Genomic DNA, 19498 nt, shown 5'->3' with positions numbered 1-19498 from the left:
TACCATTTGTGTATCATCAAGATTATCATCAGCGATTACAACAAATTTGTTTGCAGTATTAATTATGTGCGTGATACAATTGATCTCAAAGTGTTTTCCATGACCACAATGTTAAATATATTCATAAACATATGCATGTACATATATATATAAATAATAAATAACAATGGAAGTAGAAATAAATAAGTATAGGCAAATATCAACTATGATTTAACAATAATAGTGCAATTTTGTTTACAGACAGATATGTCCCAATCACCGATGCTATAACATGAAAGTTTTCTCATTCATAACACAACGCTTAATGCCAGCATTATCATGTAAAGCCATTAAACTTTAAGGAACACTATCACTTAAATGAGTTTTGAACAAACCATCATCCATTGTACCTTTTTCAACAATAGTTGCATTTTTAAATAAATTAAAAGATATTCCAAAAAAGTTGAAGGAAAAACCCAAAGGAATAAGTCTTCAAATAGAAATTAAATTTCTAGAAAAGCTTAGAATGTAAAAAGTTCATTCTAAATCCAAAACAAAACTAGTTGATAAAACTAGTATGTAAGTTCCAACAATTTTCACATGTGAAGGCATCTGATTTTCAAAATAAATGTTACATTCACTCTTTGTTGGTTTCCTTAAGTTTAAAAATCCTTGTATGGTATTAGAAACATAAATTGTAGAACTAGAATCAATCCACCAAGTGTTAGGGAAACATAAACCATATTAGATTCATAACACACATAAGATATGAGATTACCTTTCTTTTCAAGTTGAGCTTTCCTTTTAGGACAAGCATTCCTTATGTGTCTTTTTTTTTTTACAAAAAAAAAAAAAGAACACCTAGATTTGTCTTTCCTTCTAATATGGGTAGGTCCATTCGACTTGCCAGTTGCATTCAATTTCCCCTTTCTTTTCTTGTTAAAGGCTTGCTTGTTGTTTCCTATTACCAAATATACACTTTCATCTATTTCTTGAATCAATCTTGTTTCCTTTTGAATGCATATTGTCAAAAGTTTATTGATTGACCATTTTTCCTTATGTGTGTTCTAAGAGATTTTGAAAGCATTATATTGAGATGGAAGAGAGTTCAGGATAAAGTGCACCAAGAAATCATCAGAAATCTCCATCTTTAGGGATTTTAATTGAGCAACAATATCCCTCATTTGCATAATGTGTTCGCAGATGTGTTTAACACCAGTTGGCTTCATCGATGTCAACTTGCTCATTAAGGTGCTAGCAAATGCTTTATTAGACGGCTCAAATTGCTCATTAATAACCTTCATTAGATCCTTGACATTCTTACAATCGAGTATCAACCCACAAATACTGCTCATAATGTAAAATTTGATAAACATCATACTTAAACAGTTTGATCGTTCTCATCGTTCATACAATACTATCTCAACTTGAGTACTAGTACTCGTAAGTACAATCAACTCATCTTTACGAAGAGCATAGTCAAGGTCCAAGCATCCTACATGGAGAAGAACATTCTCCTTCCACTCTTTATAATTGTCACCACTCAAGTAGGGAACTTTATTATCAAAGACCATCAAAATTTGATCAATTGTAAATAAATAAATAAGTAAATAAACATGCTTACTAATATAAGACAAATCAAAATATACACGAATCAACATGTCATCAAAATCTACTTATGGACAAAGATTCTAACATATAATGATTCATTAACTTTTATTATGAAACTAAAAATTATTAATATTTTCGAATACCAATGGGCTAATTAAGAAATAAAAATAATTTCTATTTCATCCTAATTAATCATGAAATATAATAATTTCCCTGTGAGGTAAAATAATTATACAAACATGTTTAATTTGAATATGATGTCATTTATACTTGATGTGATCCAAATAAATAAAAATATATATATTATCATAATTAAGATGTGTGGCTAATCTCAGCTATTCAAATATATACGATTACATGACATCACAATAATAATCAAAACATACATAAAATAAGTATAACATAAATTAAATATCAATTAATTTATTATACTAATAATATCTTGACCAAATAAAAATAAATAAATAAATAAACTTAATTTGGACTAAGTAAACTCCTTCCATGATTAATATAGTCAAACTAATTAGATTTAGAAAACTAAATTAGATCTAAAATTAACTTTATTTAAATGAGTTTACTTTTTTTAGGTTTATGGGCCCATTAGTTTTTGATACAAAATAGTCTATTTAAATTAACAACCAATAAACCCAAACAAAAATATAAATAAACAAATTTCAATATCCATTTATTCTGATCTAAATAAATTACATAAAAGTAAACACAATATTTGTTTATTCTGGTCTAGACAATTCACACAATTGATTTGGAATGTTAGAACATAGACTAACAGAACCAATTTAGACCCAATACAAAAATGCAAAAAAAATATTTTCTTTCAAGACTTTTCTAATTCGTAGTAAACAAAGCTATACCTCTTTGGAGATGAAGAATGAACTGATTAATGTGATAAGATTTGGACATTTTCGACAAGCAGAGAGCAGTTAACTCAATATTAAATAGTTTTCATCAATTAAACAACAGAAGCACAAACTATTTTCCAGCATTATGTAATAACAAAATCTATGAACCAATTATTCACAAACTAATTGAATATTTTATAATACTTTGCAATGTAAACATTAACCAGAAGCTATTACTTGGCTCTTTTGTACTCTCAATCACAACTGTTGCAAGAGAGCTATAAAAAAATCTAATTGTTTTTTAATAGACAATGAGTCTCTATAAAAGATTTTACAAAAGCAAGATTAATACTAAGGCTTATAACTTTTTAAAAATAATATTTTAGAATAATATTTTAGAAATATATAGAAGATTATAAGCATACAATTTTTGAATAACTCATCAAATATGTTTGGTAGAGATTATTCATTGCTCTGATGCTACAAGTTAAGTATATTTATAAACATATGTATACACATATATATATAAATAATAAATAATAGTAGAAGTAGAAATAAATAAGTATTGGCAAATATTAACTATGATTTAACAATAATATTGCACTTTTGTTTATTGGCAAATAAACTTACCAAATCATCATCCAATAAAGATCATGACACTAACCTCCAATCATCCAAGCCTTTTCTTCTAGAGTTCTTCAATCTTTCCTTATGAATTCTTCCAATCCAAAAAACAATTTACAATAATGGTAATTTGGTACTTTTTTTTTTAATAGATCGTCTTAGGGTTGGGAACTTATAGGTTTTCTTTTATAAGCAAAATTCCTCCCATCAAGGTGATAACTACTATCTCAAAATTAAAATTTTTTTTAAAAAATAATAGATAATTATCACAATCTCAATCAAATAATGGGCAATTATCACAATCTCATTAAAATTATATCACTTATCATGGAATCTAAAAATTAAAACCAACAAAGATAAGGGAATGTTTAAATTTTAAAATTAAAATTTCAACACAAAATCTAATCCTATGAAATTTTCTGCTTTGCCGTGAAACCCATACCAGGTTGCCACCTACGATTTGTTGTTGGCTTGTGATTCAACTGCCTTAATCCTGATTCCATAATCTAGCGCCATTTGAAGGGAATAAAAAAAAAAATGAACATTGACCTTCCAGCAAGTTTAATGCACTCGTACCTGATTTCCCTCAAATTAAGTATGCAGCTTTTAGCTTATGTTTCAATTGCTAGTTGGATTTGTTAGAACACCAAATTAGAAAATTTACAAATTAGTTTCAAGGCATATATTAATATCATTGTCTTTAAAATTTTATTCGTCCTCACTTATAGTGTACAAAACAATTGTTAGCGTATAAATTTCGAAGATATAATAAAACTCAATGATTGATGGCATTTTGCATTAACGAAATTAATCCATTGAGTACTTACCAGAGTATAACTAGATTATCAGACTTTTATAATGTTTTTCTGTAAGAAAATAATATAGAAGAATTAGAGAATGTTTGAAAAAAAAGAAGGAAAGATATTATTGGTTTCTTATATATATTCTGGTATTTAAAGGATGGTCCTTTTTTATAGGCATAGATGTCTATTTTCAATAGACACAATTTGTGTCTTTTTCAAACAATCACATCTTCTATTTTAAATAAATATAATTTTTAATTTTTTTCAATAGACGTGATTCCTCTTTATTTTCTTATTTTCAACATATATAATTTTCAAATACGATTTTTACAACAGACATTTTATTTGAAAATGTTTCAACAAAATTCCCCAAAAACTACACCACCAAGTCAGAATTCCATGAATTGCCAACCTCATCAATAACAGCTTGTGGATGCTTGACCACCTTCCTTCCCTCTGCTTGAATAAGGGGAAAGAAGTCGAGGCATGCACCTCTTTCAAGCTCTGACAAATTTCTTTACATGCCAAGTTTTATATTAAAATATAAGATGGATAAAGAAAAATAATTTCTTTCATCTTATAAATTTCAATACTCTCTTTCAAGTTTTGAATTTGAGAATTTGAAAATATATAAAAATTTCAAATTTAAAACTGTTGAAAACTTGCGGATAAAATAAATGTAAATGATACAAAAATGAACTAAACAAAGAATAGTTATTAATTATTGGAGATGCTGATGAAGAAAGAGTTAGTTGCTTCTCATGGTTAAGTCACGAAGAGATTTGTCTGTAAATCTCATTAGGTTATAGATGAACGCTCCAGCTATAGCTCCAATGATTGGTCCAAATATGTATAACCAAAGTCCCTTGTAAACATGTTTAACGAGTGCTGGCCCGATGCTCCTTGCAGGGTTCATTGAAGCTCCAGAAATTGGCCTGCCTCCCATTAATAATTTTCTTTAATTTAGTATACCTAATTTCTATTAATATTTTAAGAAAAAAAAGTAGAAGTATAACAAATGAGGAAATGAAATTCACAAGCTCAAAGTGAAAGATTACCCAGCCACAAAGACATTCAGCATAATAGTCATTCCAACAGCTATTCCTCCTAGTTCTCCCACCTGTCAAAATGGGAAAAAAAACTGAGTCATGTTTGTATATATGGTCCACATTGTTAATCAATTCTATGAAATTGTAAGCAATATCTTATTAATAATAATTTGAGTAAACTTATGCTGCCAGAAAATTTATTATTTGACTTTATGTCTAAGGTATTGATAAGTTAGTCATTGATTATGTTCTAAGTATATCACACAGCAAATTTATGGAGAAAACCCCTCCCCGAAGAAAAAGGAAAAGCTCTTGGAATCTTTGTAAAAGGATGATTTGTTTCGATCAATTTTGAGCATTAATAATAACATATAAGTGAAATATATCTGTAAAACTGAAAATTAAATTACAAACCGCTCTATTATCAGTGGTGGCGCCGGAAATCACGAACATCAAGAGGAAGGAGATGATGATTTCTACAGAAAAAGATTGGGCATTGGAGCCAACTGGTACAGTTCCAAAATAAGCTGAAGGAGTTACATCAAGCACCAAGGCTAATGTGGCACTCGCAAGAATTGATCCCATTAGCTGACCTGCAACGTACACTGGAACCTACAATTTCATGTAACGTAATAACAAATTATTCACCATTAAATCAACCAAATATGATTTTTTTTTTCTTATTACTTTTACTGCAAAAAACAAGTTAACACACCTTTTTCCTACTATCCGTTTTAATATTTGAGTAATGTAGACAATTGATACCTGTTATTTTTTAAGTATTCTAATCAAAACCCTATAAATATTAAATTAAAATTTTTAATTACTGTCTGAACTCGTATTTGAATATTCTAAATATTACTGTATCTGTTAAATATTTGATTAAAATAATTTTAAAATTATTTATATATATTATTAATGAAAAATAAATTAATAAATTAAAGATAATTCATAAAAAATTAAAATCATATTTAGAACAGTTAATGAATTTTGATATGTGTTACATTAATTATAAAGAATTTCAAAAAAACATAATATATATTTGAATAGCAAACATAATATATATATATATAACTAAAATTTAATATTAAAAGGTATTATTTATAATCAAATTCGAGTAATGGATATCCACAATTACCAAAACCGTACCCCATTCCGTGACCGATAATAATTTTATTATTTGAACCAAATTATAGATACTCTAGGGAAAGGTTAACTTTCTAAGCTGAAGAATGGATGGAAGGAGTGGGGTTAAGACGGGTGTTCCCAAAGATGTTCTCTTAGCTCTTAACAGGGAAGGGTCCATTAAGGATTATGGGAAACGGATTGGGGAAAAATGGAGGTGGAAAATACAATTGAGGTGATCTTTTGGGGTGGGAAAAGGAGCAGTGGGACCAATTAATGGAAGTTTTGGAGGAATACCTAGTGGCATCTGAATTAGAGGATAAGTTGATTTGGAAATGGACACTTAATGGTGTTTACTCGATTAGGTCATTCTGTAGAGTTGCAACAGGACAAACTGGTAGAGTGGAGGCGATGTGAAAGTCTGTGTGGACGGGGATGGCACCGATCAAGATCGAATTGTTTAGCTGGAGAGTAATTAGAGGGAGAGTGGCGGTGAAAGCAAAATTGGTGGAAAGAGGACTATTGAGGTCGGAATCGGTAATGTGTTTACTATGTACAGAAAAAGTTGAATCTGTGGATCATCTGTTTTTCGAATGTCAGGAGAGTTGGAAGGTTTGGATGGGGTGGGTTAAATGGTGGGGGATTCAAGGAGGAATGCAAGCAAAGGCTATCCCTTTTTTTTTGGAATGGAATGATTTGGTTCAAGTAGGCGAGAGAAGATTGTGGAGATTGATCTTTTTTGCATTTAGTTAGACTATTTGGTTGATAAGAAACGAGATGGTGTTCTTGGGGAAATTGTGGGATGGGAATCAGACAACGACTAGAATTGCTTGGTGGGCAAAGACCAAATGGTCAGAGAAGTGTGAGAAGTTTGAAGATATTATAAGGAATCCCACCATGGTCACATTCCAAAAAAGGAGTCTGAAAATAAGAGGAAGTGTTAGACAGCATCCCATCCAGGTGCACTGAAATTCAATGTCGATGGCGTTGCAAGAGGATCCCCAGACCAAGTAGGGATAGGAAGGACACTGAGGGATCCTGATGGAGCAATCAAAGTCTTGTTCTCAAAAAGTGGCCGGGGTCATGGATGCGAATACCGTAGAGTTACTTGCTACAAAAGAGGCGTCTATGATTTTCGCAGCCTCAAAATGGAAGGAGATGAGCATGTTGGAAATCGAAAGTGACCCTAGTAATGTAGTGACCTGTCTTGATAATCTTGATGAATCTCCTTGGAGACTAAGGAAGATCATTTTAGGTATTGAACAGTTGAAAAGGTATATAGGAGCACGGGAGGTCAGAAAAGTATCTAGATCAGCTAATGAAATGGCTGATGATCTTGCTAAAGGGAGAGTGGAGAGGAGTGAAGATTTTTTATGGGTAGTTGATTAATTTTGATGCTTTTTTCTACTATGGATTTGTGCACTAATTGTTTTTATGGTCCATTCTTTTGGTTCTTGTGATGGCTTTCCCTCTGTTTAATGTTTTGAATTTTTAAGACCATGTTTTCTTTAAGGAAAGCCTGCAAGATAAAAGTGTAGACTGAGATCATCTCTCTGGTAAGTGCTGTTCTTGAGAGTCCAAAAGGAAACCAGGAAAAAAGAGAGAGAAATAAATAATAGAAAAAGAAAGAAAAGAAAAGGTTCTTTCTGAGAGAAAAAGAAGAGAAATTCTTAAGAGTTGGATTCTAGGAAATTCAAAAACAGTTATAATGACTATAGCATGCGGCTGATTGTTTTTTGCCAATGGAAAGCCTTTATGTTCTGGTTGGTAGGAGTTCATTCTTTAAGTTTCCTTTCACCTTTTTTGTTGACTAGTTTTTGTGTTACTATGCTTATTTTGGCCTAATTGATGCCTCTGCTCTTGAGTTTTTTTGGTTACGTTACTATCTTTAAGTGTCGACTGGGGGGAGGGGTTGTGAGATCTTAGAGCATTTTTTGTAATGGTGGCCTTCTAGGGGCAGGGGGTCTCTTTCCCTTATGATTCTGTTTTTGTGTTTGTTTTACTTTATTTTTCTTGTCCTTTTGTCTCTGTTTTCAAGCTGATAGATTATTTGTTTCTAAAGGTTGCTTGGGGATTTTGTTCTATATTTTGAGCTCAAAAAAAAAAATTAGAGGGGACAATTTTGTTCAAAAAAGTAGAAGAAAAAGAAAAAATGAATGAAAAAAGAACAAAAAAAAGGAAAAGAAAAGAGAAGAAAAGAAATCTTTTTTAAAATTTTTTGTGTATTTTGAAACAAAAGGACATTGGTCTCCCAATCTTCTTGGGAGGAAGGTCTGTTTTGGTCCCTTTGCTCTATTAGAGGTTTTCTTTGGGGTGGGAATTGATGGTGGATTGCCTTTTTCTTGGTCTACGGTTGTGATATCTCGATTTTTTTTTATGGCCTTTGAGGGTTTGGGGAAGGCGATTTTGTTTGGGATGGTCTTTAGGGTCTTAGGGTTCAAGTTGCTTGTGGCTGACTCTGTTTTTCCATGTTCTCATGTATGTAAAGGTCCTCAGTAGTTGAGGATGGAGGATTATGAAATTGAAGGTTCTTTAGGGATTGGGTGATAGTTGGCGTTCTTGTTTTGATCATGATTTTTTGATCTGGTTTGGTATGCGATTCTTCTGATTCTGTAAGAGGGAAGGGAAGGGAGGAAGGGGCTTGGTGTGGTACGATCTGTTTGATGGTTGGCGGTCTTGGGGTTTGATCTTTTGCATTGGCATGGTTTTTTGCTGCCATGGTTTACAGATGATTGAGGGGGAGGGGTCTTCAAGGGCTCTGTTGGTGGTCGCCGACTTGTTATGTTGAAGGGATGGCTCAGAGGCAGCATGGTCTGCTTTTCCATGCTTATTTCCTTCTTGGCTCGAGCTGTGTTCTTCGGGATTTTCGACTATTTCTCGTGTTTTAGCGGGAGTTCTTCGAAGACTGTTTTTTGGCCCTAGTAATTGCTTTGAAGGCTCTATTTGCCCTGCAGGTTGCTTTCTGTTGGGATAAGGTGCGTTGCTGTTGTGGACGGCTGATGATTGCCCCTTGACTTTTGGGCATTTGGTTTTGGTCGATCTTTTGCTTCTTGTTCAGTAGGGAGCATCTCTTCTTGGTAGCTCTGATTCTTTGGGCTTTCTCTTTTTGCCCTTTTTCTATTAGAGAACGTTGTTGTTGTCAGATTGTCTTTAGTTCTCCATTCGAGGTTTCAGGAAGATCTTAGGCTTTTGTTGTCCTTTGACGGATCTTTCGTATTGATCCATGTTGACAGTGGCTAGATGGGAAGCTAGCTTATTTTTTGTAAGTGTGCAGGCTCTTTCCTACGTCAAACTCTTTATGCCATCAAAATCTTTCGCAAAAGAGGCTTGTCATGACATAAGCTGGTGATGAAGGAACAAAAACCACTTTCCAAACAAAACAGATTATAAATATTTTAATTTTACTTAATCGAATAATGTAAGATACTCAATTACAAGATAATCATTGACATTTTTATTTTTTATAAAGATAATAAGAAAAAAAAATGTATTGTAGCCTAATCTAAAAAGTTTGTCAAAAAAGACGGCAAAGTAGGGCCTAATTAACACCATAAATTAAGAAAAAACTGTTTTTAGAATCAGTGAAATTGATGAAGCGGTCCCTCTGATGGTATACTTTGAATCCAGACTCAACATGTGTTTCGGTTTTAGAGTACCGAGACGACTTAATCACTGAAAATTTATCCACCCAAAGTCGTATTAAAAATAAAAAGTAGTAATAATTTACCTGCTTAAATGGGATTCTACGAAAAATTGCAAAGGTGATGGTAACAGCTGGATTGAAATGAGCCCCAGAAATATGGCCAACTGAATAGATCATGACCATCACAATTAGACCCCATGTTACACAAACGCCTGGAAATGTGACCGATCCGTAGATTTTGTTCACAGCCACAGAACCGCAACCGGCAAATATTATGAAGTAAGTACCAATAAACTCAGCAATCAGCTGAAAGAAACAACCCGCAAAAGATATCAATCCAATAATATTTACGCAATAAAATTAAATCAAACTATTAATGTCGAATTTGCTCATGACTGACCTTTTGCACTGTGGTTACTACAGAAGTTGAAGAACAAAGAATGGATAATTGATCAGTTTCAGATTTATTTGAGGTGGGATGACCTTGTTCCATCTTTGATATTTCTTCTTCTTCTTCAATATTGTCAGTCTTTGTAGCCATAGTTAAGCAATGAAAGAAAAAATAGCAGGTAGTTTTGGGAGAAGCGATGTGTGGATAATTAGGGTTTGAAAGGGTCTAAAATGGTTTTAAATTAAGATAATGAAAGTGGATTTGTTTGGGATAATTTGGATAGAGATTTTTTTAAAAAAAAAGTGGATGTTTGATCGCTTTGAACTAAGAGTGGCAAATTAAGCTCGAATCTTATTGTTTGGTTCAAAAATAATAATAAATTAAGGTATTTGAAGTAGAATGATCAATTTGGTTCGACCTAAAGTTGGAACCAATATAAGATTGTAACTTAACTAAATTTTATAACTTTATATAAAGAAAATTATCACTATATATATATATATTGCATTAGGAAATAATTAACAATCGAAAAGTTGATTAGCTTAGTGATTGGCTTAAGTTTTCCAATAAAATATTTAAAGTTAAAATATTCGAACCAGTCAAACTCGAACTTAGTTAAACAGTAAAGAAATCGAATTCAACATATTCAAATTACTTAAACTTTAACATGGTTGATAGGTGACAAAGTCGTTATTCCACTAGTTATTAGTTAAAATTTAACTTATCTACACACACCATAAAAATTTGGAAATAGTTATAAAAGTTCAGATTTTGATTTCAACTCACCGAATAAAAGGGGATTTAGATCATCAATATAAAATTTAAATATGCACATAGTTAAAGTTATATAACATTACAGTTTGAAATAAAATACATAATAAATAAAAGATAATTTTTTAACATACAAATCTTTAATTTTTATGCCAATTTTTTATAGAAAAAATAAACATTAAGATCTAATTTAAAAAAAGATTCATATCAATCTTTTTATATTAAATACATATATATGTGTATTAATTGAATTAAATTCTGAAGTGTATTACATCAAGTTTTTGGAATCTAGCAAGCTATATATAGTGCATTTTGAATATATGAGTGCAACCTTGAGAATCATTTCTCGTGTCTTTTTTATTGAGTGTTCCTGTCAAGATGAATTCATGAGTTGGCAATATATAGGAACATAAAGAAGCTATCAATATTCTCAAAAAACTAAAAAAAGAAGAAGAAAGAAATAAAAGTTCTAGACAGTATGATGATATCATCTTGTTGATATGGAAAGACACACTCTTTTTGACTTTACAATTTAGCTAGATGCCATGGATAAAAGGAAAATTAAAACCCAAACTCCAAATATGTCAATAACTGATGATGGGAAATAGTTAGCTACATTAGACGTTCGATACTTTGAGCCAATGGCTTGCTATATAAATGTGAAGTACATAGCAATGTAGTCAATAGGCCTTCTTGGCCCATGGCCTAGTTAAGCAACGTACCTTCACTATGTTGTAGTCCAATGGTTAAGCCACGAATTAAGGAAAGTGGTTATAAAACTCAATCATTAGGTAAAAAAAATTTTCTTTTCCTCTCCATTTCCATCATTCTTTTTCCCTCCCCATTTCCATCCTTCGTACCGGCTAAACGATAGAATACGAGAGTCTATTTCATAAATTTTGTATATATTATGTGGAAAACACTAAAGTGTCTAACTACTTCCAAAAAAATTTTTTTTAAAAAAAGAACCCATGAATTTACTATTTCTTATTACCTGGATATAAAGAATTAAAGATGCCCATAAATCTCTTCCAAAAAAAAAAAAAAACGATGCCCATAAATCGAGTGAGCCGAGCCTATCAAGCCTCCTTTGAAAAACCAAGTCCGAGCTGGGCTTGACACATTTATTTTAACTATTTTTTTATTACTTAAATAATACAAATCTTAATTTTCATATTAATATTTTAATATTTTAAAATTGAAATCAAATGAGAATATATTATTCATTAATATAATAATCTAATCTAATCAAACCTGGAAGCTGGGGCCTTGAACCCCTGTTGGATGTCATTAGTGAACAATCAAATTATTTGACTTGTTGCATGAAACAGCATATCATGCCATATTTTATGCAGATGTTATACATAAACATAAGTGAGGGGCATGCTAGTAAACGTGCTTTCTAGCACATTTTGTGACGAGGAGAGGCGTCTTATATTGGATAATTAATGAAAAAGGTAAGCATTAGGTTCTTGAGAAAGAGCTAATTTATTGCAAGTTGTGTTCGTTGAAAGTAAATGGGTGATTTAGGAAGGTCCGATCGCCTAGGTTAGACACCATCACTCACTCAAAGTGACCCAAGTAGGAGATCCTTTAAGCTAGGTCGGTTCAAGGCGTGCCCAAATTAATTGATCAAAGTGCAGAGTCATATGGGTGCTTAATTAGGAAGCTCCATGGCCTAGCTAGCTACACACCTTCATTACACTTGGGAGTTGCCTAGTTATCTATGCGGGAGAGCCCCTGCCTCGCAGTAGAGAAGGGCCTCCTTTTTCTTGCACCTATGACACTTTTATTTAAAAATAACAAGTTAAATGTTTATTTTAAGATTCCACATTTATTAAATTTATTGTTATAAGATTTAATTTGTTATTTTGTTCAAATTAGAATGTAATATTTTGATTATTGTGATTTCATCCTGCAGCATTGTGTATACTTTGAATTATTTTTTCCTTTTTTTCTTTTATAAAGCAATTTGTCCAATGAGAACTCACCCTCTGCTTTTACCAGGAAGTTTCCGAAATTGGATTTGGCATATGTGGTGGTGATAATTTAACCCTTGTTTTGAATCCATTGATTGACGCATTAACGGTTTTGGTGGTGAGTTTTGTCGTTGAAACTGTAGAGAAAAAATGCAAGGACCGTAGAAGACAAGTTGAAAAAGCAGGAAAATTGCCTCCACTTTGAATGGGAATTTCCCACCATATCAACTGACTTGTCCTCCATTAAGAATGAGACAACAACAGTTTTCATACAAAATTCAGCAAGTAATGAGTTATAATTGACCCTCACAAAGGTCGCAAATATCAATTCAACAAACACCGGATTGATGGTGACTTGATGCCCATCTCTCTTCAATTGAAAGCCGCCCCATCCTCCAATGAAAACTCAGCTTGATAAATTTCAAGTTCATGGTCAGCCTGCTACTCTACCTCATCTCTGCTAACCAAAGCTATAATTCGTGATCCCAATGCAAAATGGAATTTTCCTGTTTTCAGAAATGATGATAAAGATTGAAATAGTTTTCCTGAAGAAGACCATGTCAAAGACTAAACATGTGTAATTATTTCTGAGCCATCCATGTTTGGCATGCCAGACTGAAATTTTCTGTCAACGTACAGCCAGGCATGTTGATGTTGTTTGGTGACAATGATATCAGAGCCAGGCTTTAAACTCTCTTCCTCGTGTTCTCAATAGGTTTACTTCAATCAAATCATACGCCATGAGAGAAGAGGAGAAGGGAAAACTTCAAAGACTGTATAACATTTCATACAACATTTTCTTTACAAGCAAACTGGAAACTATTTATGCTTTCAACTTCATATAATTTCCAGTTTAGTGACACTTTTACCAGTCACCCGATACCGATATCACCACAAACGGCCTGGACTGGCATTTTTCACTGTATGTTATTTCATCTTTTCTACAGAGGAACATTTTATATAACAAACAACACAAGGGGAGGAGGGGGGAGGAATGTAAAACAGAAAAAAGCCGAAAAACAGAAGCAATCATTTCAAGGAAACTTCAGAAGTACAACTGCTACTAATGGGCAAATCAGTTGGGGTGCAGACCAGAGCCCTCTGCTGTAAATGTCTCAAGCTCTGCTCCATACTAACTTGGACCATCTCAGCCAGCATTTTCTTTGCTTTACTAGATTGATCATCGCCATCGATCTGAGAGATTATGTTGCAAACAATGTTCTCTAGTGTGTCAGGTTGAAGGTCGGATCTGGGATAAGGAGTATCCCTCAGTAACCGCAAAAGGGTTTGAGCTTTAGTCTGAGACTTGGGTGTTCCTTGCACTGTTAGCTCAAGTAGTCCAGGAATTACACCTTCTCTAAGAATCGGTTCCCTATATTTACATCGGTCACTCTCACACATTGCCAGTAGTGCCCCAACAGCATGCTCCCTAGCTTGGAGAGTGCCATTTTCAAGCACTTCCACAACTGCTAATACTCCACCTTCTTCAGCTGTCAAAGCTGTTCTTCCTTTACCAAAACCCACCAAGGATTCTATCAGAGAACAGCATTTTTCAGCTGTTTTTGAAGACCTTTTACAGCTTTTCAGTAAACTGACTATAGAAGGGATGGGGCTGGTTTCAAGAATCATTTTAAGATTGTCAGGGTGTGTTGAGAGATTGGAAAGAGCCATTACAGCATCAACCTTAGCTTGTGTGCTTCCATGTCTAAGGATATCCACAAGCAGAGGAATGGCACCCGATGCGCCTATAATGGGCTTGTTGTTGACAGAAGCAGAGAGAGTGAGCAAAGCAGCTGTTGCATACTCTTGTAGGTTTAAGTTCTCACTTTCAAGGAAGCTAATAACTGGTTCTAAGGCACCTGCTTCCACAATGCTGATCTTATTCCTGCAACACAACAATAGTGAGATTTTCTCTTCATTCAAACACCAAAAAATATGACAAGTACAAGATCATAAATTTAACAGTGTTGGCACTGTAAAGCAACTCAAATATTACTTGAAATACATAAAACAAAAAACACCTATTAAGAATTATATCTGATTTTAGTAATCAAATTCAAAGTAATTCTATCTTAATGGACTAAGGTTTTATGGATAAGTTTACTGATTTCTTTTCATGATTGAAAAGGAACAAAAAAAAATTTAAGACACAAAAAATTTGTGTTACGGAACAAGTTGTAAATTCTCTAGGTCAGCAGTAAAAGCTCAAGAGCAATGTCTTAATTAATCTAGGATTATTAACTAAACCAATCGATTTCAAAACAAAAAAAAATTAACTAAACTAATTAACCAATGAATGTCTTAATTAATCTAGGATTACTAATATAAAATTCTTGGGTTAATCCCATTGGGTAGCTTCATTTTAAAGGAAACAAAATACACTTTCATAGATTAAAAAAATAACAATCCCAAAAAGGTTAACAGGGTAAGATTAAAAAAATAGTTCCTCTTTAAATTTGGGGAAAGTACATATATTTCTACATCACCAAACAAATTCATGATGACAAAATAATAACTTCAAAGAGAAGATAATAGAAAGAAAAAAAAAGGTTGAAAATAAAAAGGGAAAAGAAAGAAAGAAAGAAGAAAACATGTGAACATAAAAGAACAACCACATATTTTAATCAAAATTCAGCTATATAAAAAAAGAAAGCATCCAACTCTTTTTAAAGGTTATAAGGATAATCCCAAAATTCACCCTCACTTTAAGGTGAATCAACAACCCAAGTACCCAACCCTGTCTAATTATAATTTTAGTCGGTGACACAAGGACATATAAATAAATTTTTTTTTTCAAGAAATTACTACTAGTATATAATTGTACGTCCAAAATATTTGGAAAGTTTAAATAATAATTCTTTGATGCTCCGAATATTCTTTTTACAACCAATCAGCGGTTAGATATATAGAAAATAAAAAATTCAAATTTAATTATAATAAAAAAGAAGAAAGAGAATCAAGACAAGAACCTTTTTCCTCGAATTCCTGAAAATTATAAAATACTTTCAAAAAGAAAAAAGTAAAGAGTAATCAACGTGAAAATCAATCCACCAAAACTCCAGTTGCCGAAAAAAAAAATCCAAAAATTAGTAATCTAATTCGCAAAAAGCTTCGAATTACTAAAAAATATTTCCTTAAAATACTTCAAATATACACGTTACGATATTTTATTAATTGCGATTAAAGAGAAAGAGGGTTAGCGTACTTTTCGTCTTTAACGGCGAGGTTAAGGAGGGCGAGGAGGGCGGACTCGTGGTAGGACTCAGGTGAGTCAACTCGGAGCATAGAAACGAGTGGAATAACAGCGTCGGCGAGAAGCCGCCGACACCTCTGGGAAGTTTTGGTGAGTCGCCGGATTTCCTTAGCGGCTTGCAGCTTGGAATCTGAGTCGTCGGATTGGATTAACTGTAGAGCTCGACGGACAGCCGAGGTTGCTCCACGCGGCGTGCCATCGACGTCCGAAGAAGAAGAAGAGGAGGAAGAGGAAGCGCTGTGGTTGTCTGAGGCGGTGTCCATAGAAGGAAGAGTAGGTGGGTGGCGGCTAAGAGAGAGAAAGAGAAAAATCTGAGTGAGGGTAAACAGAGAAGAGAGAGAGAGAGAGAGAGAGAAATTATAAGGTGGCTTGGGCTTGGGGTTGGAAGAGGTGGCGTCAAGCAACAGTTTAAAAGACATGTAATAAGTATTTATAATAGGAAAAATAAACATAAAAATAAGGCAATGCTTTTTCTTTCTCCTGTTGTTTTTAATAATGGAAGTATGGAACTGGCGGTTGGTGTTGGTTGTTGTCGTTGTTGGTTCCGTAAAAGCTTTCGCCCGGTATTGTTTTATTTTTTTTTTACAATTATGGTCTCGGAATATCAATTGACTAAAATGACCTTATAATTCAGTGAAGAAAATTTCCTTTGGGTTATGTTGATTGAACCTTATATTTGCAATTTTTCACGTGCTTATTTAATTTATAATCATATCTTTTGTCACGTGACTACTTATATATTTTAATTATTTTTAATTAATACAATTAATACTAAAATATAACTTTTAAAGTATAAACAATTAAATTGTAATATTAATCTGCAAATTAAACAATACTATTAAAATTAAGAAAAACATTTTTAATGAAATTCATTCAATGAAATTAACCTTTTTATTTACAAATCTAATAAGTCTTCTTAATCTTTATAATAAATAATAATTTTAATAAAATTTAATTGATTTAACTAAATTTTCTATTTACAAATGGGATAAATTTTTAAATATTTATAATAAAACTATTTAAAATAGAAATTTAAAAATATAATAAGCAAAAATGTTCATTTTCATTAATTAAAGTTTTTTCAACATCCATACTATATATATATATATAAATATATGTAGACACACAAGTATTTACAAATAATATTTATATTGCCATTTTAAATACTTTTTATTATAAATATTAATATAATTAATGTACTTTCATTAAAAACTTTTTTTTAATTTTAATAGTATCAAATAATATATAAATTAATATTACAAAATCTCATGGAATAAGTGTATTTTCTATCAAACTTTTAAAAAGTAAGAAAATATTTTTTTAAATTAATAAAAAATAAATATTTTTTAAATTCATAAAAAATAATTATAGTTTCAAGCAAATCTCAAATGTTTTTGTATTTTACCCAAATTAACCTAATAATTTATGTTACGATAGCTTTGAATTTGGATCATCATATAAGATGAGTGCATTAAAACAATTAGTAATTATAAACAAGGAATGAAAAGGTCAAAATTAAGAGTGAGGAACGGTGTGGGAGAGAATATCACCCTCACCCAAAATGGATACTCCGCTTTAAAAAAATATTTTTTGATAGACACGTAAATCTAATCATTAGTCAATTGTTAATATTTTTATCAATTTGATAACGTGACAAAGATAAAAAGATAACCTTACTCTTGATTAATTTTTAAAATTATTATTATATAATTTTATTAATTAAGAAAATCCCCATTTGGGGTGCTCCCATGCTGTCCTTAAGGATTTGGAGCTCTCGAAGGGAGCATCGATGCTTCCCTCCCTTGAGAGCATAGATTTTGTGCTCCCCTCCCTCCTTCAGGGAGCGTCGATCGATGTTTTTTATTTTTTTATTTTTTAAAAAATATAATAATAATTTTTTAAATTAATAAAAAAATGATATTTTAATTATTTCATACTCTTTGTTAATAGTGTTTGTACTTTTTGAGGTAGAGTATCTATTTTGAAAATTAATAAATTTGTTTGAAATTTTAATCAAAATTTATGGAGGTAGGAGTGTTTTACCTTAAATATAAACAAGGAATAAAAAAGTCAAAATTAGGAGGAGAAAGAGATGTGGGAGAGAAAATACGAATAGAGACAAAACACTAGAGATGAAATCTCTATATTATTATTATTATTTGCAATTTATTCTTAAATGAGCAATATATTCCTAAACTAGTAGGACTTTTTTGGTTTGATTAATCCATAAATTTGAAAGTCGGTCTTTTTTAATTTAGTAGAAATCAATTTTGTCCCTCACTATATATTTCACTATAACTTGTTAATTAGACATTTACATAAGTAAATGGATACATATTAAAATTAAATTTATGAGAAAAATATAGAAGTAGATTAAAAAGGTTTGTCTTTTTAAAGAAAGTCTAATCTAGTGGTAAGCGTACTTTCCTTCTCCCAAACTATCCAAAATAAAAAGCATACTTGAAATAAGACATGGAGAAAACTGGAAAGAAGATTGTGACTTGTGGATTTAGATTTATAAAGACTTGTGAGTAAATCCAAACTCTTTTCAAAATAGAAATATTACACTTTTGGTCATTAATTTACCCAATTTTTCCTCGTGTTCCATCATTAATATAGTAATTTATGAGGTGAAAGAAACTAACAAATCACTTCATCATATATTAATATAGTTTTTCATTTTTTTAATACATTTGAAAGGAAAAGAAAAAAAAAGGGAGGAATGAACTTTATTTATAAATCCTCATTGATACAAAAATTCAAAATATTTTGAATTAAAACAACATTACTTATTAACAATTCAAAAACGTTTTGTGTCATGTACATGATCGTGGAAAATTAAGTTTCCATTGGAAAATGAATTACCTTCTTATAAAAATGTAGCGCATGCATGTTGACGTATAATGGAAGTAACTGTAATAAATTACTAAAATGAATGAGTGGAACACAAGTGGAGGGATTATTCGACTACACCTGGTAAGGCATAAGCACGAGCAACCTTCAAACAACCTTATTATCAATGATAATCAAGGAATTATTAGATTATATCTCTATGATTATCCTTAGCTTGGCCATTCGTTATAAAACAAACACACTTGTTAATTATAGTTAATACATTATTATTAAAAGCTTATCCCTTATGAGTTTGCATGATTTCGATATGAAATGGGTTTGATTGAGTTAGGTACTTGCTAATTAATTTGGGTTACTTTGTGTTCATTAGTATGCCATATTTGGTACTTGTATAATGCATTGAGCATGCCAACATTTTTAGGCAAGGAGATTTGTATAAGCTAATCAGATAACACTTTTCAAACAAAACAAGTTTGGTTTAGCTTGTGTTATATTTTTTGTGAAAGTTTTTTTAAAGTTTAAAATTTATATTCTTTGTCTCCTAATTAACTTAAAAC

General features: G+C 31.6%; 2 protein-coding genes across 2 annotated transcripts; both read right to left on the bottom strand.

Moving 5' to 3' along the window:
- Positions 1-4556: 4556 nt before the first annotated feature.
- LOC110425806 (putative aquaporin NIP-type) lies at positions 4557-10235 on the bottom strand. Its single transcript, XM_021440846.1, has 5 exons — positions 10095-10235; positions 9779-10000; positions 5341-5538; positions 4936-4997; positions 4557-4812 (listed from the first exon to the last, which is right to left on the bottom strand). Exons 1-5 carry the CDS (start codon positions 10233-10235, stop codon positions 4626-4628), a joined length of 810 nt encoding a protein of 269 aa, XP_021296521.1. The 3' UTR covers positions 4557-4625.
- A 3361-nt stretch (positions 10236-13596) lies between these two features.
- LOC110425757 (ARM repeat superfamily protein) lies at positions 13597-16498 on the bottom strand. Its single transcript, XM_021440749.2, has 2 exons — positions 16041-16498; positions 13597-14720 (listed from the first exon to the last, which is right to left on the bottom strand). Exons 1-2 carry the CDS (start codon positions 16349-16351, stop codon positions 13865-13867), a joined length of 1167 nt encoding a protein of 388 aa, XP_021296424.1. The 5' UTR covers positions 16352-16498; the 3' UTR covers positions 13597-13864.
- Between the last annotated feature and the right edge of the window lie 3000 nt (positions 16499-19498).

The sequence above is a fragment of the Theobroma umbraticum genome, unplaced genomic scaffold, assembly GCF_002168275.2.
Source record: "Theobroma umbraticum cultivar Fairchild unplaced genomic scaffold, ASM216827v3 scaffold_12.1, whole genome shotgun sequence".
Classification (NCBI taxonomy): Eukaryota; Viridiplantae; Streptophyta; class Magnoliopsida; order Malvales; family Malvaceae; genus Theobroma; species Theobroma umbraticum.
Note: the sequence above shows the minus strand (reverse complement) of the source record. Positions and strands in the feature narration are given on the sequence as shown.

Coding starts and splice junctions, on each gene's coding strand:
- LOC110425757 (XM_021440749.2), bottom strand. CDS start 16,351: ATGGACACCGCCTCAGACAACCACAGCGCTTCCTCTTCCTCCTCTTCT. Junction 14,721..16,040: donor CTCGCCGTTAAAGACGAAAA/GTACGCTAACCC, acceptor GTTGTGTTGCAG/GAATAAGATCAGCATTGTGG.
- LOC110425806 (XM_021440846.1), bottom strand. CDS start 10,235: ATGGCTACAAAGACTGACAATATTGAAGAAGAAGAAGAAATATCAAAG. Junction 5,539..9,778: donor GTAGAATCCCATTTAAGCAG/GTAAATTATTAC, acceptor ATGAAATTGTAG/GTTCCAGTGTACGTTGCAGG. Junction 4,813..4,935: donor CTGAATGTCTTTGTGGCTGG/GTAATCTTTCAC, acceptor AATGGGAGGCAG/GCCAATTTCTGGAGCTTCAA.